This window comes from Chaetomium globosum, genomic scaffold, assembly GCF_000143365.1.
Source record: "Chaetomium globosum CBS 148.51 scaffold_1 genomic scaffold, whole genome shotgun sequence".
NCBI lineage: Eukaryota > Fungi > Ascomycota > Sordariomycetes > Sordariales > Chaetomiaceae > Chaetomium > Chaetomium globosum.
In genome coordinates, this window is record NT_165976.1 from 419997 (window position 1) to 437845 (window position 17849).

Genomic DNA, 17849 nt, shown 5'->3' on the forward strand with positions numbered 1-17849 from the left:
CAATTTCAGGGCGCGGGAGACATCAGCGGCCTCCGAGAGGCTAGTATTTTAAGCCGGAAACGAAGGGGGTGAGATAAGATGGGCGAAGAGGGTGGGGGGGGTATCAACGGGAGAGTTCTTTCTCCCCGGTCGTTCGGTCTTGTCCAAGGAAACGAACGTAGTTCATATTGGGCGGATTCGGTCAGCATGGCCAGCCGGCCGTAGTTGAGGGCAGGGGGATGGGCCGTCCTCTATCCGATGGGGACTGGTGCGTAACACCTTAAACCCGGGCTCCAGCCCCCCCCACACCCCCATCCCAATCAACCGTCCCATCCAAAAACTCAATCCACACCGCCTCCCCCTCCCCCTCAGCACCCCTCCGCACATCCCTCTTAGTACACTCCCTCAAAAACGCCTCCCCCACCCGCGGATCCGCAATCGCCATTGCGCGCGCCGCGTTGGGGCCGAATCCCAGCCCGGCGCCGAGCTCGGTGGGGTGGGCGGCCTGTTCGTAGACGGTGTGGGGGATGTTGCGGCGGGTGAGGGCCAGGGAGAGGGTGGTGCCGGTTATGCCGGCGCCGATGAGGGCTAGATGTGGGCGGGGGTGGGAGGCCATTGCGTTGGGGGGTTTGTTTGGGGGGGTTATGGAATTAGGGGGTGAGGGTGAGTGTGCTTGTTATTTAGGCGGGGGGGGGTTGGTCAAGCTGATTGCGTTGGGTAATGGGAGTTTGGGGGGGGAAAGCAGGCTTTGGGATTGGAGGATTGGATGTATGTTGAGAGGAGTTGAGTTGGTTGCGATGCGGAAAGGGTGTTGTTCCATACCTAGGTACCTTAAGATGAGTGATGGCGTTGTGGTGTTGTGGTGGATGGGGTGGGTCCGGATCGGTAACGGCTGGGACGGAGATGTAAGCAAGAATGTTTTGAGCCCGGGTGCCAATATCCAGGGCGTGTCAACTGCCGATGTGAGGGGTACAACCTGGGGTAAGAGTGAACCGCGCCGACCGATCCGGGGAGGCTGAACCACAGAACAGGAACAACAACAGGGGACCAATTGCAAAATACTAGATGGAACTTTGCTATCCACCATCATCGAAGACAAAATGTTGCGGGGCATTCATAGGTAGTTATATGCATAGCACCTCGTGTGTACTCTATAGGGTGCTAGGAATATAAACAGAGGAACCATGAGTTTGAAATCAAGCCCCCTATAGTGTCGTCCTCAACTCCTCATTGCATCACAACCCCCGTTCCCCCCTCATCCTCCTCTCCAAGCACAGCCCAGTGGTACGCCACTGTCCCCATTCCAACTTAGCAAGTCACGCAGCGGCTCTTGCAGCAGTCGAGGCACTTGTTCAGCATACCGCCGTGTTGGCAAGCAGTCTTGCACGTGCTATCCTTGCAGTTTCTGCACTTGATGGCGACTCTGCTCTCGCAGAGCTGGCCACAGGCGGTCATGGACGGGCCGTTGGGGCAGCCGGCTCCTTGTGGTTGAAAAGAATGTTAGTGACCGTATTGGGGTGTCACCTGGGCTATGGACCACACGTACTCGCTTCGACCTGGACCTCACGTGCGGCAGCTGGATTCTCCGGCAGGGCGACGGCGCCCATGGCGAGGGCGAGGATGGTGGTGATGGCGGAGACCTTCATGATGCCAGTGTGGGAGTTTAGTGGATGTTGTGTTTTTGGGCTTCGATGTTGTGATGCGGTTCTAATAGTCAAGATTATGTCTCGAAGCGCGGACTCGACCTCCTTTTATACCAGGTTTTGGCTTTCAACATGTCGTTTCTGAGACCCAAGCCATCCCCAGGCGAGGAATATCTTCAAGAGTAATCAACAACCCTCGGTTGGAGCAACTTCATCCCGCACTGTGCGATGTTCGATATTCGACTTTCACATTGTTGTTAGCGACACCAGTCTCGGGTGACGGACACTCCACTCCGGCCTCAATACGTCAATTATTGAGTTCACCAGCCAGTGAACAAGCGTGTTGGTGCCGACGTGGTTAAAGTGCTGACACTCCTTCCCTGCGACGCATGCCGGGTCCCGATGAAGTCGGGGTATTTGGCCCCCGAGTCTGACCCGGCACGGGCGTTCTGTCGTCAAACAGGTCCCGGGCCACGAGCCGGCCGGGTTGGCGGCCCGCAGTGTGCCAAAACTCGTCACAAGACTGTTCAGCTTGCAGGAACGGAAGAGCTTGTTCCAAATATTCGCCCAAGTCTTAGGTAGTCTTGCTGTTCTCAGAGTGCTCGGCCTCGTTGGAGCCTGATCCTCCTACTAGCATGCCTGCATCCTCTTCATAGACTTTTAACCACCGCCTTGATGTCAAAAGTGGGTTTGCAAATCTCATGCCGATGGCTATCCAGCGAGCGTTGGTTGGGGGGCTTCATGGCGATGTTAAGACGCGCTGTAGCAATTTACCCCGAACAGTATCAAGCCGACCCACGCCTCCCTTTCCCTCGCAATGGTTCCGGAACTTATCTCTACTGCAGGGCTTAGGCATTAAAACCTGATATTGTTATCGGACCTTGAATCTTTTAGAGGTCCGCATTGCCGACTGCAGAAGCGAGCTTTGCATATTGGCCACAGTCAGTGTCAGTCATCTCGGGGCAACTTTGACAAATTCAACGACTTAGCAGTCATGAATGCGGTAAGGATTTGATGGGATGGCGCGTCTTTTTCGGCTAATACAACCACAAAGCGCTTAGTGCAGTGTTTACTCGTTACACAGCATCTCAAGGGCGACGGTCGGTTCGGAGACGAAATCAAGGGGTCCGTCACTACCTATGTCTTGTGCCATGACCCCAACGGGGAAAGTTGGTCGAGGCCATAGCTTGAAATAAGTATGTTGTTAGGCAGTCGTGCATGATGCCCCTGGTATGTCCATTGCTCCGACCTGTCCCCTGTGGCCGGTTTCGTTTCCACTCTCCGGTTGCTAGCAAGGCCGCTCGGTTTGTAGTTGTTGTTGGATCCTTGGCGTCAAGCTCTTAACTCTTGCCGGCCATGGCTATGAAGGGGTAACTGTTGAGCCGTGGAGTTCCGGACCGTCACGGCTTTTCTCACCCACCCCCCCATTCCCATTTTCCTTGCACCAGAGAGGAAAGCTATGCCAGTCATCCCGCCAATCTCCTCCTTCGTTTGGCCAGAGCGTGCCCCACACGTCCTCGCCCTGGTACTCGACTTGCTCGAGATTGTTGCGTAGGTACTCTCTATCGTAGCGGTCCACATCGATCTCGCGGGCCCTGACCGCACCGCTCTTCCCGCATATCTTGAGGGCCCAACTCCTCCCAATCCATCTCCCGAAACTATCGATTTCTGGGAACTGCGCGGCAATGGTGTCCTCGGTCTGCGGCTCAAGCGTCAGACGCTCCAGGGGACTGTCGGGGGCGGCAGAGACAATCTTGCGGAAGATCTCGGTGGCGAGGGTTTCATCAAGGGCGAGGTTTACCAGCGTATTGCGCACCCGCTCGGCGTCGCCGCTGGGCTCGTCATAAAACATAAGCGTCCCGCGGTGCATGTTGCGGTCGTGGGTCTGGTCACGATACGGCGAGCGACAGTCGAGCCTCAGCGTGGCGCGCCGTAGCCGGGGGATCCGCCCCAGGGTCTGATAGACCGCCACTTCCTCGGGCCCGCCCTGGCGCCGCCGCACTCGCAGCTCAATATCCTTGAGCATGGGGCATCGCTGCTGGATTTCCCGGACCCGAGCGGCGTCAGTGTCAACGTCGTTGTGCGCTTCGCCACCGTCCTCTGGAAGCAGGCGCAGCTTGCATAGTGTAGGGCCGTGACGGCTTAGCGCGGCTTCGACGGCGTGAGTTCCAAAGTAATTCTCGAGCGTAAGCGTCTCCAGTGGGGGCAGGGCTTGCAGAAATGAAGCGGCCGACTGGTCGAGCTGGCCACTATCACTTCCAGGGGCGGTGTCAAAGATTCCCAGCCTCAGTATCCGCAGCGAGCGGAAACTGCCACTTGCGGCCAGCGAAGCGAGAAATTGAAAGGACTCGACGGAAACCTTGCAGTGGTATTCAAATTTCCGGAGAAGACCAAATTCCGTACGTGTTTCCCAGCCTTGCAAGTGAGAGAGGCCGCCGTGACTGCCGGATAATACTAGGGTCTTAAGGCGGCCTCGGCCCTGAGTCAACGCCTGCTGCTGCGGACTGACAACGACCTGGCTTTGACTTGAAAAGAAGAACCCCTTCCAAGGGCGTCTCGGGTCCCGAAGGGCTTCCACAAGTGCGAGGCTTCCTGAAGGACTACAGTGATCGATACTAAGTTTCCTCAGTTCAGGGGCGCATCCCGACGCCACAATGTGCTCCAGGGCCTCCAAGTTGAAATTGAAACGACCCCAGTCGTCATAAGGAAGGCATCTTGCACGCAGGTTATAGAGGCAAGGTGAGGTCGCAAGCGCAAAGTCATCCGGGTCAATGTCGTGCAGTTGGTGCCTCTCTTGGCAGAGGCTACGGAGACTGAAGGCGTCAACATGCAGACGGCTCGTCGGGTGGTATTTATGCAATGCCGCGAGGACGCAGGGCGGTAATTGATGGGTGCAAGCATACACCAGGTCTGTCAGGGCGGGCAATTGGCCGAGGAACAGTGCAAATGGGAGCCAGGCCTCATTCTGTGCCTTCTTTTGCTGTGTTGACAACGGGGGCCCTGAGCCAATTGTTGCCCCGAACAAGTCGTCGTTATCGCTGTCGCTGTCGCTGTCATCATCGCTGTCCTGATCCGCTGTGGCAGGGTCGGTCGTCTGAGAGCAGTCCTCGGACCCGCCATCGTGGTCCATACACCCGATGGCTACCACTTGGTGGACATGGCGAAATAGATCTCGGGAACTGAGTACGGCGAGCAGGTTATCCAGGTCACGGCGGAGCTTCTCCTTGTTGCGTATTGTGAGTTTCACTCGGCGGAATCGCCGTGGCGTGGTTGCCTGGTAGCAAAGACGGCTCGCTGATGACAAGCATGATAAACTTCGCCGAGGAACACATTCACAGAGATACTGGAACAGATGAAGAGGCAGTGTCTCGAACGGCGAGAAGCGCGGATGTGTACCTGCTGACTCCATTGGTGGACAGTTCAGTTGGTTGAGGAAAATCAGGGCATTGAAGTTACCCCACGTTTGCCCAAGCTGAGTGGCATGGATGGATGGATGGATGGAATTTATTTCGCCCGGAGGCACTGGGCCTATAGGGCCTTAGCACGCTAACTACATCCGGATCAAATCGGTTTGCCTTTAACTCGTCTGGTGTCAGAACAAGCCCACGGCGGCTTGCGCCTAGGACCTGGGTCACGTGACCCGGGGGGCCAACCAAATTACTGGTCGCCAGAAAATTAGACCAGTTGAACAAGTTCAGAAGAACAACCAACAACAAGCACTGCAATTGACAGCCATCAACACCCTCTACTCCGTTCCTTTTGACCCAAGCCTTCAGTGATCCGCCCAATGCCTTGAAATACCGCTGGTTCCAACACCTAGGTCGGTAGCTACTTAGGTACCTACATGTAGTCTTGAAATCCCATCCCGTTATCCAGACTGGCTCATATCCCTAGGACCGGTTCTTCGGTGAAAAGCTGTGATAGCGCGCATCCTCATTCCCAGCAGCTCAATATACTTACAAGCCAGATGTTAACATGACTCCCCATGCAGCCAGTACGCGTATGCCAATGCGATTTGCATTTTCCCATACGAGTTAGCGCAACTTTGGAAGACACGAGAATCCCAATTACCCAGTGCCACCCAATCCGTGGCTCCTAGATCTCACTGGCTCTCTGCTCGCCTGTGGCCAAGTTGGTCCTCGAACTGATGCGGCCAGGAATGCCAAAATATTGAACCGAACCGGCTGGAGATTGCCGGGAGGTGGCATGAAGAGTCCTCTTATTACTGGCCTACACAGGGGCATGTTTGTGGTACCGTATGCGTCCAGGCATCATCTGAACAGGTGTGTGGTCAGCTGGTATTTTTGTGCTACCGCACCTGGTTGTGGGCATCGATTCGGTCCTGATTATTGCCCGAAGCATTTGAGCCCAACGTTGCCCCCTCCTGCTCAAAAACCTGGTGAAAATCAGTAACTTTGGTACGCTGCTAGTTCTACCCCACCCGCTGTATCCTCTATCGAAAGACAGTTTACAACAGGCGTATCTGGAACTATGGCAGCCTTTCCGGCAGCGGCTCCTCTTATTGTCTCAGCATCTCCCACTTTGGTCCGCTGGGTGACGGTCGCCGTTGCGGGGATACCCACGGCCTTGCTAGCTGCGGACGCCATACCAAAAATCAGAGAACATATTCAGGGAACCTCCCAACCCGACAACCGCGTCGAACCCGCTCCCCTCGAGCCGCCCGCTCGGAAGTCGGAGTCGGAGTCGGGTCCATGTCCGGCGCCAACATTCGAGGCAGAGGCTCACTCCAACCAAGTAACCAGCAATACGGCTAGTATTGCGACTACCAGTGAGGCTAGGGCTGCCTCTACCAATGAGGCCAGGGCTGCGACCAGCCCTGATGCTGTCATGCCCGATGCTTTTGAACTACGTCCCTCGCGTGCAGCACGCTCAGTTAGCGTGACATATGAGGAGGGAGGTTCTTGGCGGATCGAGCTGCCGTTTCCTTGGAGCATTGGCGTAGCGGCAGGGTACTTGTTGGTATGTGCCGGCCTTGAATCCCCGTCCCCCACCAACTGTCTACATGTATTAGGTACTTACTTATGATTAAACAACACTGGAATCTAGTATACGGCATTTGCCTCCTCCAATCCTAGATCACCCGCTGCGGGCGATTCCACGATAAGTTCCGCGCCGAGGAGCCGCTCTTCCCCGCCCGCGCCTTCTAAGACCACGGTGAATGCAAGGGGGGCCACGGTCACCCCACCCACACCACCTTCTGAAGACGGCTCGGACTCGGATGAATACCCAGAAGCCGGACGTAAGGAACTCAAGAAGCTCCTCGAGGCCGAGGGAAAAGAAATCTACGAGAAATTGAAGGCGACGGCAAACACGGACCACAGTCCAGGGGCTTCGCGGAAGGTGTGGAAAAACAAGGATTTTCGCATCGACAACGGGCATCGCGACGACAAGAGGGGTGTTCGTCATTGGGAGTTTCAGGTGAATGGGGATGCCCAGTCGACCACTGCCAAAAGAATTCGGGGTGGAAGCCGGAGAGGGACTCACCAGAAGCTTTTCAAGGACACTTTTGAGTTGAAAAATCCCCCAGGGTTCGAAGAGTGGAAGACAAGGGTCATGGCACTACTCGATTAGACTGCAGAGGGAAGGCTGTGATCCATCTTCAGATCATCAAAGAGGCTTTAGCGATGTATACGATCATTTCATTGGTAGGAAGGCCACCGTCTTGCATTCTCTCGTTCTCTTTAGAGATCAAGGAGCATACATGTCTCTCATTTTCTGGGTCGAACAGTATGTAACGTCAAAAATTGGGCAAGGTCTGGTTGGAAACTCCGTCTGCTGTCATGCTACGAGAAGATCCGTGATATAAAACAGGTGTCTTTCTATAATAAGAGAACTAGTCGCACAGCAGGAAATGGGTGAAACATGGGCATCATCCGGCGGGCGCTCAGATAAAACAAATGTGGTATGGCACAGGGACGTCCCAGTTCGGAGAGCGCGGTCCAATATAACACCGTCGTTGTCGACGTCAATTGTGACCTGAGTGTACATAGTGGTGCCCACTGGGTCCAATTTGATGATCTGAGTTGCAAGTCGGGCTATTTCATCACCTGAGGCTGCCCCGGGAAAAGGTCGCAATTTTCTGTTTTCTGCTCCGATCTAGCCCATTCCTTTACGGTTGACTTTCACGAGCCTCAATGCTCCATGGCGGCGGTGCGGGCGGTAGCTGGGAGTAAGGTGACGGCGAGATTGGGGCACCCATGATGGTTACGGCCGACATACACACGACAACACCCCTGTCGCCCATTGGAGTCTCATGCACTGGGGACGGCGAGTGCGTCGGTAACTCTTGTCCAGATTGGACACACGCCACATGGTTCTCCCATAGGTGTCCCCCAAGGTCGAATACGGTTCATGTAAATCCGAATGCCGAACGGCACGCGCCGAGGAGCAAGATTCGGAGCAGAATCGGGAGCATGAGTAAGCTTTCCGGGATTTTCATAAGGGCTCGACTTTTAGATTACAGCGTTCGGCCATTCCTGTTGTGTAACGTCTGCTGGTTCCCCACGCACGTCGCACCCTTATGTAACCGTTTGCTCTGTCGGCTGCATGAAAATAAGACGACCAATCATCTGGAAGCGGGTGTGGTTCCGCTTGACAAGATTCCAAAGAGGTTGAGCGAATAAGACCACGCTCCTTGAGACTTGTGGGCCAAACCTGGAGATTCCAAAACACGCCACGAATCGGCTGAATGCTTGAATCTGAATTAAGAGAGGCCAAAATGAAGTTGGTGACAGACCAACGTCAAGATCGGATGTTGCTTGTTAGCATGTAGACCTGCCGTATGATGAATCTGATGATTCCAAACGCTTGCAGCACGGGCACGATGGAGACATTGAGAGTGGCACTCGAAGGGGACTCGCCTCAGTCTGTTCTCGACGTGCATGTAGGCATATAAGGCACCGTGCCGCCTGGGTAGGTAAGACTTGTTGTGTTCCACAACTTACAATTCTCGTATCCCAACATCAACAAGAAAGCTAAACCGATTTCACACATCAATATCCCTTCAGCACCGTGGAAACGGCCTGAAAAGTCTCTAATCACCTCTACACAATGGCGACCCCCGAACAGTACGACTTCATCGCCCTCGGCGGCGGGGAACCGGCCAAGCTCCTGGCATGGGATCTCTCCTCAAAGTATGGAAAGAAATGCGCTGTCATCGAGCATGGTCCCATCTCCGGCGCCTGCCCGACTGTCGCCTGCATGCCCACCAAGACACTCCTCCACTCGGCTCAACTAGCCCACCTCGCGCGCCAGGCCCAGGCATCCACACCTGGAGCTGCCGGCAACGGTTTCAATGCAGACATGGCAAAGGTGTTCGCCCGAAAACAGGAAGTAGTCGACGGCATGGCCGACCTCTTCCTCGGAATCTTTGCCGAGACCAAGGCCGAGCTCATCCGGGGCCACGGCGAATTTGTCGACCCCAAGACCATCAGCTGCAACGGGCGCCTGCTCACCGCCGAGACAGTCCTCATCAACACCGGCTCCAAGGCCTTCGTCGACACAAGCATCCCCGGCCTGGCGGACGCAAATCCCCTCACCCACGTCGAGCTCCTCGACATCAAGACCCTCCCCTCGCACCTGATCATCCTCGGCGGCGGCTACGTGGGCATCGAGTTCGCCCAAGCCTACGCGCGCTTCGGCTCGCGCGTCACCGTCATCGAGCGCAACGCCCAGATCCTCGCCAAAGAAGACAGCGACGTCGTCGCCGAACTGACGCGCCTCCTCGCCCGCGAGGGCATTGACTTCCTCACCTCCACCAGCGTCACGCACGTGAGCGGCACCTCCGGCAGCGAAGTCACTCTCACGCTCTCCCACCCCACCCCTGGCGCCGGCGCCGCACCCACCTCCATCCGCGGCACGCACCTGCTCGTCGCGGCCGGGCGCACCCCCACCACCGCTAACCTCGGCCTCGCCGCCGCGGGGATCAAGCTCACCCCAACGGGCCACATCGCCGTGGACGCGCAGCTGCGCACCTCGGTCCCGGGCGTCTTCGCCGCGGGCGACTGCGCCGGCAGCCCCTACTTCACGCACATGGGGTGGGACGACTACCGGGTGTTGCTGGGGGTGGTGACGGGGGCGCCGCGCGAGGCGGGCACGATGGGGAGGCAGGTGCCGTCGGTGCTGTTTACCACGCCGGAGCTGGCGCATGTGGGATTGAGGGAGGAGGAGGCTAAGAAGAAGGGGGTGGGGTATCGCGTGGTGAGGGCGCCGATGGGGGCGTTTTTGAGGGCGAGGGCGCTGGGGGAGACGGAGGGGTTTGCGAAGGCTTTGGTGGAGGAGGAAGGGGAGAGGGTGTTGGGGTTTACGGCGCTGGGGCCGGGGGCGGGCGAGTTGTTGCCGGTGGTGCAGTTGGTGATGAAGTTGGGGCTGTCGTATAAGGAGTTGGTGGACTTGACGATTGTTCATCCGACGATGGCGGAGGGATTGGTCGATCTGTTTCGGTCGGTGCCGCCGAGCAGCAAGTAGAAGTTTATCTCTCGAAGCAGGTTCGACGACGGTGCTATCTTCCTTACCTATGTAGGTTGTGTTACTAGCCATAGGAGGACATGCGAGAGTAAAAGAATGGAATTTGGGTTGCGTTGAACCTGTTGGAAGACCAACAGCCACTGATCCAAGGTGTCACACACACAGGAAGATGGGAATTTACACGGCTGAACCTAGGAGGCTATGAGACTCTTGACCCATTGACCCTCCTGTGCTCAGACCTCCTGGTCTTAGTACCTTCTAACAGAACCGACGTCTGAACATGACCCTCGGGTCAACTACCTGCACATTACCTTGACAGGACACATTCCAGATATCTACTTTATGTACGTACATGATATTTGGTCATTATCCTGTCCGGAGGACAATATTGTGCTCAAACTTTTGGAAATTACTATGGGAAAGTGATAAGTTAATTGCGGGTCTTAGCCTGCCTTATCGTCCATCGGGGATTGGTCAAAGTTTTGGGACCTGGGTCCGTGCCTCATCACCTTGCGCGTTCAATTGATTTCTCGCGAACGAAGTGTTTGTCGATTGTCGCGAAACACTTTTACTTCCGCTATGGGCGGGGTTGACAGTTATCATGGACAACAGCGCCGCACCGGTGGCGCGCAAGATGTGTCGTGGATGCCGCACCGAAAAAGACATCGGCCAGTTTCATGACCTTCGCGGTAATGGGAAGGTTGTTATACAGTGTTTAGAATGCCGGAACAAACGGAAGCTTCAAGTAAACCCTGTCCTGACTTCGTTTCTTTGCCTTACCTAAACCGTCGCTGCATACCATAGTTATCCCGAGCCAGCATTGCATCATTGCAGGTAATCGGCCGGGAAAGCTCTGCGCCTGCTCCAATACCTGCACTACGACCTCTCGTGCCCGCACCTCGCCAGAACCCCACGCACGGCGTCCTTGCTAGCATGTTTCCCAAAGGCGGCCGAGTTGCAACAGATACTCCAGATATGGCGACTGCTCGGGCCAGCGCCTGACGAAGAGGGTTTGGAAGGCGACGCGGATGCTTTGCAGCACACACCACCACAGCTTCCCCGCCGCGGACGCCCTCCCAAGCGCCGTTCCCCTCCGTCTGCGTCTTTGCCCCGGTCTCGCGGACGCCGTTATGGACGCCCTCGACTAGAACGCAATCCTGTCGGTCGCCCACGCAACCAACCCCCTCCCTGAAGAGAATCCTCCACGTAAATTCGACGAACCCGGCCCCCGATTCACAGGCAACGACCAGGAGACGCCACTGTTAGCCGAAGACATGGCGACGAAAAGAGAGTTCGACGAAGCGCTTGCCGCAGAGAAGATGCAGCGATGCCTGCGTTGCAAGGAGCGTTGGTTCGACATCAAACTCATGGCGGACGGCGTTTGCAACCGCGGTTGTTCCCATCCTCCGAGTGCGGCAGGACTTCATGGTCGGCGCCAACTCATGTTCAAGAGAGCAGTTCCCGCTGTTGGTCAGCTATGCGATCACTGTCCACAAGTCACAGGGCATCACCCTGGACAAAGTCGTCTGCGATATCTCTGCGCCAGAGTTTGCTTCTGGCCTCTCCTACGTGGCCGTTTCCCGAGTAAAGACACTTGGCGGGCTGATGTTTGAGCGGCCCTTCGACCGCAGCAGGGTCTATCGCGAGACACCATCACGAGCCATGGGGTTGAAGTTATTGGATCACGCTACTAGGCGACTGCAGGCGTTAGATGCTGTGGCGGGGGTGGATCCTTCAGAGGAGTTAAGTGGGTTTATAAGTAGCGACGAGGAGAGTGTAGAGGCATGAGTACTTAGAATATAATAGAAATGATTGGTATAAGTGTGACGAGAAGGTCAAGTGGATGGAGTTGTTGGCCGACGGACAGATATTGGCGCTTCGTCTCTCCCGTATTCAACCCTAACCCGGATTGTCCTCCGGAGAGGGACAGGAAAATTGCCAGGAGCGGGAGAGAGGAAGGAAGCGCCCCGTAGCGTAGCGAAGGGCCGCGCGACTGACGAACGAAGCGACGCCAGCAATTTTAAGCCACTGTGCAGCAAAAATTTGCCAAGCAGGGTATTTTCTCAGTCCTGTTGCCTACCCGTATGCCTGGAGGAACTCCAGGTTCCTTAGGTCAAAAATGCCATGGCCTGCTCTAAGCACGGACCAGTTTTTTCTTCATGAAAAACCTACAAAATGGTGTCTTTCTAACCTGTACTGTCGATTTCTCACTGTAGAATTTTGGCTTTTTTCTCCTTTTCGACTTCTCTCGATTACATCTCGAATTCTGGCGTCATCTGCATTTTGCTTCCTCGAATTGGCATCTCGCAGTTGGTCTTGGCGGTGGAGGTGCATGGACCGTTGTTGCTTTGTTCTGGCCAATCAAATCGCCGTAAAAAAGCCGCTTACCCGCACTTTGGCATCAGGGCCCCTGTGACTCGCTCGCTGCTTCGCTCGTGCCTTTGCGTGCCTCCGTCGCGCAATCCTCGACAATCACGAACCAAGAAATCAAATTTCTGTCAAAAAGTGGCGAAAATGAGGTGTTCAGGGTCGAAACCTATTATGGGTTGACTATACTACTAGAGCGACGCACCCGCTTCTTCGTCAGCAGCTTTAGTCTGCGCTGATTCGGCCATGACGTCCCATTCCTGGAACCACGACTACAGAGAACAACGTCAACATTGCCAAGATTGCCTGGCTCAGCAGGAAGGATACAAGCAAGGCCTACGGCTCGATGGTCGTCTACGTGACGAAGGGTAGCGAAGCAAATTGCTTCTTTGACGCACAAAATACACGGAACCTATCAGCTCTGTGAGATTACGCCCCAGAGGCTAATCTTTACGGGATCTGATTACCGAAGCCCCTAGATGACGATATAGCTTACTGGAGACTCAAGAATGCGGCGTCATACATCGGCGATGAGGTCAAACCGGTGCTAGAGGCCACCTTTTTTACACCGCGGTGCTCCATTTTCCCAATCCAAGGAACTCAATACGTTCTTTCCATCCCGATTTTCTGACCTAAACTACAATCATCTCCTGATACTGTTTATAATTCCATTGCAGTCAAGATGGCTTCTTCTTCCGCCTCTGTCGTTTACCCAAAACCCCCACTACCAAACAAGCGAGACCAAGGCGCGACTAGCGGAGACCTCATCGTCACCTACCACTCCGACTTGGCCCAATGCGAGATCCTGCCAACCGGCTCCCGCTACACAAGCGCGGGAAACTTCAAAGCCGGGACCTTACTCCCATTCATCAACCCACCTTCATCCACGACCTCTATCCACGGCTCCTTAGCACCGAAGATGAAGAGAGCTCGGGGCTGCCAGTGATACTCTCCATGTTTAACACAGAACCGAAAGCAACAACACTGGAAGAGGATTGGGAGAAAAGATGGTTCACCATAGCCGCCCGACTTTCCCGAACAAACTTGCCTTCGAAGGCGTAGCAGCCAACGGATGGGAGACAGACGATCCCCAATCCGTGAAGGTTACCCTCGCAATGCCGCGTGATGGTGGTTTAACCATGCCATCACTATGACTCGCAATGGACGCTGACGCATCCAAGGATTATCCCCCGGCGACTCGCTAACCCCGATGAAACGGTCCCCTGGCCAGGCACATCAGCACGTGTGTCCCTTACCGGCCCCGTCGATCTGGATACATTCTCTCGTGGACACAGCCTGGCCAAAACCACTCACCAAGGCTGCAGTGTTTGTCAAGCTGGCCTCGTATTTGCAGCGGGAGAACGACCGCCCCCATCACAAAGGTATCCACGTCTGCCACGTCCTCCTCATCTTTCCCGTTGAACAACAACCGTGGAAGTCGTTAGCCGGCTGGATGCGAACAGCTGTCAACCCATTTCCAAGAGGATCCTGGATCGCATGCAGCGGTCGCCTCTTGGGAGTTCTCGATTTAAACCTCATCCAAGGCCCTCAACTCGTCGACACAAGCGTTTGCATCCCAGTAGTTCTTCCAGACGACTGGGAGTCTATTCGACAAAGCAGTTTAACCGCTCACAACACGACACCCATACGACCTAGCACAGTGCCTACAACACCACGCTCAACCGGTCCACGAGGAATCACAAGCTGGAACCCATTCTCCTCACCCGCTGGCGGCCAAAACTCATTGGCAAATAAAGAAAAAAACCCGGCACAGCCCCGGAAGCATCCGGATCATGAGGCAACCGAGCCACCGGCCACACTTGAAGCACCGCCGAACTCGACCACAACCCACGCCGAGCCAGTGCTTACAATTTCAAGCCCAGGTATGACTTCCTTCGAGCTGGCTAACTGGGCTAACCACCAACAAGATACCGATCACACCGACGACGGTTCAAACGCAGAGCAGTTGTTGGAAGATCAACTCGCTCCGGTGGACACCACTCCAAAAAGAAAGAGAAAGAATCAAACTTCTCCGGAGCCGATCCGAAGCAAAAGGTCTAGTCTACAGCGGGAAAAAAGAGGGCGCGACTGTGCGATTAGACGCTAGTCTGGCTGAAGAAACCACCTTTCCTTACTTTCCCAGCATTCGTCAATAACCACCATGAAATGGAAAAAAAGACAATTACATCGTTGACTCCGCTATGGGGCCTACCTGCAGCCGGTAAGTTCCTGCAGGCTCCTTTGGCGTGCCCGCGCGCAGCGGGCACGGTCACTCCTGTTCGCCACAACATCACCAGCGCATCCCCGGCAAACCACAAGTCGACAGGTTGGATGGCGCAATGGTAGCGCGTTACTTTCCGGTCCTTTGGAACGTGGTAAAGGTTCTGGGTTCGAATCCCAGTCTGATCGTTTACTTTTGCCGGTGGATCCTCGGCGGTAGCTCTGTGGCTCCGCGAAGTCCACATATTTCTTTTGTATGCTTGGCAGTCCAACGCCGCTCGTCTGATATTCTAGCTAGTAGTGGCCTAATGCTGGAAACGGTGGACACTACCAATTCCAGGATATACCCTATACACCGTTAACGAGCCCGACATTGACCCACAAAAATCCGCGTCAACATCACTCTATAATCAACACACAAGGGTAAGCGCTTGGCCAAGTTACCGGCATTCGAGGATTCAACCTTCTCCACACCAACACCCTCGTGCTTTACCTCGACGTGAATGGCGGGGCTGTCATGTGTTGGTGGTTGTACTTGACGACCAGTGTCCGGAATAACGCAACGCAACGCAACGCAGGGCCCGATTTGCGTTGATTTGAGGCTGGAGATGATTGATTTGAGGCTCATCCACGGCGATTTGCGTTGCATTGACGCGTTGCAAAGCGGCTTACTAAGGCTTCGGAAGGTGTTGATCCGCCCCGTCCAGCCCCTGAACACCCCCTCCAACTGACTATATACAACCTTCCTGCCCTCTCTTCAACCACTGTTTCAAACTCTCCACCATGTTGATGCTGTTGTCGCTGAGGTTGTAGCGGTTTAAGCCCACTGTGAGCCTCGCACTGCTGAATACCCTCTCGCACTCCGAAGACATCACTGGGATGCTAAGAAGGTCGAACGCCATCAACGAAAGGCGGGGAAAACGCGCCTGGTTCCCTATCCACCAAGCTAATGCGTCAGGAGCTGGTCTGACGGGCTCAGCCAGATATATCGCGACCTCGTCAATATCCGCTGGGTCGGGCTTTGGGTAGTAGAAGTCGTGGCCAACTAGCCGGTCTTGATATGGCCGGCGCGGCTGCTCGTGCGGTTCCTCAGTTGGCGTTGGCTGGGTGCCTCCAATGCCCTCGTATTCTTCCTGATATTGTTGTTTAAACCGCGCGATGATGGCTGTCGCCCGATCGTGCGCCAGGAAGCGCTCAATCCACCTTGTTCGGTACGAAGGGAGCAAGATCATCGCCGACCAATATACTGGGACATCCTCCATCAACGTTATATATTGCTGCAGCTTGGCGATGGCGAAGTCGAGGCTCTTCCGTAGAAGGGTTAGCCCAACGTCGGTGAGCTCGAAGGTGGATTGTTGTTCAGCCGGCGGAATGGGTCTGTCGAAGGAGACATCGGGAGGCCGGATGGCACCCCGTCTTTACAACTGTAAGCTGATTGGCTGTGTCAATGATGAGGGTATTGCCACTTACCTGTGCCCTGGTAAATTGACCTTTACTTGGCCATCATACCGCCTTGGAAGAACAGTCTGGCGTTGGGGTCTTTCTCCAGCGATTGCAAAACTTTGCAAGGCTACAGTTATCGCGATGTACCGCTGTAAACAGATCCTCGTCAGTCATAGGCACTAGAGATTGTCGCTGATCTTGGAAGTTGTCAAGGAGCCAGATAGTGGTAGCGATAACCTCCCCGAAGCGAGGTGCATGGCCCTCGAACGTCCTCGTGATACGATGAACTGGTTCCAAGATGGCCTTGATATTTGTAAGGAGGACCCAGTCCTCTGTGTCAAGACGGTCTTCGCTTGGAAGACGCCGCTTCGCATCCTTCTCCTCTAACGACCATTGACAGAACCAGTCAATCTGAAAACGAAGGCGTAGGGCACGCTCAATCATCAAATAGACGGAGTTCCATCGAGTATCGTTGTCCGCAACAAGTTGAACAAACTTCGGATCCCTCTCGTTAACAACGTCGCCCAATTCGGCGAGCGCCTCCGGGCTTAGACCCGCCCTCTGTACAAATGTCGACAAACTTATCACGGCGCTGTGGGCTGGGCAGGACTGGGCAGGCAAGTGCGCACGGGCCACAAATTGAAACAAAATTGGATTTGATCTGTTTTATTGCATTTCTGAGAGATTCAGCCTGTTGGCGATGTCTTCAATCTGAGGGGCACGGTTTTTTACCCGGGTGAGCTGTTTTTCCGAACCCGGTACCCCACTTGGGCCAGCCCAGTCAGGAAGTCATCCCCTGTTTTCGAGCCCACCTGGGCGGCAACACCATCAAGACCCTCAAATCACTGTTTTTGCAATGCGAGATATACTGAGAATAGGTTCACAATTACTCTTTCCTGACGTCATTTTACCTCAACGCGGCAACGCGTTGAGCCCTCTGCGTTGCGTTGATTTGGGCTCAAGCTGAGGTCCTTTGCGTTGCGTTGTGCGTTGCGTTGCAAAGCTTTGCGTTACTGCGTTGCGTTATTTCGGACCCTGTTGACGACCCGACCCTTGGTGGCAAAGATGCGAAGCGCATCAGTAAAGCCGTTCACCTCCTCGGGCAATGCTGGCTCGGGATATGGTATGCTGCGACGGTTTAGGTAAGGCAAAGAAACGAAGTCAGGAGAGGGTTTACTTGAAGCTTCCGGTTTTCCCAGCACTCTAAACCCTGTGTAACTGTGTGACAACGGTAAGACGCGCGATTAACTTATGACTTTTCCATAGTGCTTTCCCGTAATATTGTCCTCCGGTCAGGAATATATAGTTATGCCTAGTGTTTAGTACTATGCAGGTGCTGTCAGCAGCGAGAGGGACATGTGTCCTACCAGAGATGTAGCCATGGGAGCGACCTGGACGGCGGAAACTTGAGGCCACGCGCCCGCCAAAAACAGCTGTCTAAGCCACGGCACACGTTGTCTGGGTGGAAACAAGGTGCTGACGTGCTGCGAGACCCGCCCGAGGTTATTATGGTACCCTTCAATAACTACGACGGCCCGGCCTTTACAATGCCAAACGGGGAGCCGTTCTGTGGCGGAGAGAAGCAAGTTGTTCCTATGCTCCAAGTACGGGAGGACTTTATAGTCGGTATCAACTCATGTTCGAGAGTAGTTCCCGCTGTTGGTTAGCCATGCGATTACCGTCTATAAGTGATAGGGCGTTAACCTGGAT

General features: G+C 54.9%; 6 protein-coding genes and 1 non-coding gene across 7 annotated transcripts; 3 read left to right on the top strand and 4 right to left on the bottom strand.

Annotated features, from left to right (window-relative positions):
• Positions 1-259: 259 nt before the first annotated feature.
• On the bottom strand, positions 260-595 carry CHGG_00134 (uncharacterized protein; the record flags this gene model as incomplete). Its single annotated transcript, XM_001219354.1, has 1 exon — positions 260-595. The coding sequence occupies one exon, from the start codon at positions 593-595 to the stop codon at positions 260-262; it is 336 nt and encodes a 111-aa protein (XP_001219355.1).
• A 692-nt stretch (positions 596-1287) lies between these two features.
• Positions 1288-1625, bottom strand: CHGG_00135 (uncharacterized protein; the record flags this gene model as incomplete). Its single annotated transcript, XM_001219355.1, has 2 exons — positions 1288-1460; positions 1526-1625. 2 exons carry the CDS (start codon positions 1623-1625, stop codon positions 1288-1290), a joined length of 273 nt encoding a protein of 90 aa, XP_001219356.1.
• Positions 1626-2982: 1357 nt separating this feature from the next.
• CHGG_00136 (uncharacterized protein) lies at positions 2983-5031 on the bottom strand (the record flags this gene model as incomplete). The annotated part of the gene is made up of 1 exon (XM_001219356.1): positions 2983-5031. The coding sequence occupies one exon, from the start codon at positions 5029-5031 to the stop codon at positions 2983-2985; it is 2049 nt and encodes a 682-aa protein (XP_001219357.1).
• A 566-nt stretch (positions 5032-5597) lies between these two features.
• CHGG_00137 (uncharacterized protein) lies at positions 5598-7214 on the top strand (the record flags this gene model as incomplete). Its single annotated transcript, XM_001219357.1, has 4 exons — positions 5598-5616; positions 5698-5905; positions 6053-6602; positions 6690-7214. The coding sequence occupies 4 exons, from the start codon at positions 5598-5600 to the stop codon at positions 7212-7214; spliced, it is 1302 nt and encodes a 433-aa protein (XP_001219358.1).
• A 1479-nt stretch (positions 7215-8693) lies between these two features.
• Positions 8694-10109, top strand: CHGG_00138 (uncharacterized protein; the record flags this gene model as incomplete). Its single annotated transcript, XM_001219358.1, has 1 exon — positions 8694-10109. One exon carries the CDS (start codon positions 8694-8696, stop codon positions 10107-10109), a length of 1416 nt encoding a protein of 471 aa, XP_001219359.1.
• A 3741-nt stretch (positions 10110-13850) lies between these two features.
• Positions 13851-17521, bottom strand: CHGG_00139 (uncharacterized protein; the record flags this gene model as incomplete). Its single annotated transcript, XM_001219359.1, has 9 exons — positions 13851-14010; positions 14110-14203; positions 14689-14918; positions 15116-15208; positions 15429-16112; positions 16167-16288; positions 16377-16700; positions 17174-17267; positions 17466-17521. 9 exons carry the CDS (start codon positions 17519-17521, stop codon positions 13851-13853), a joined length of 1857 nt encoding a protein of 618 aa, XP_001219360.1.
• Positions 14802-14885, top strand: CHGG_11127. The gene has a single exon. It is a non-coding gene; the product is annotated as a tRNA-Arg (tRNA).
• Positions 17522-17849: the final 328 nt, after the last annotated feature.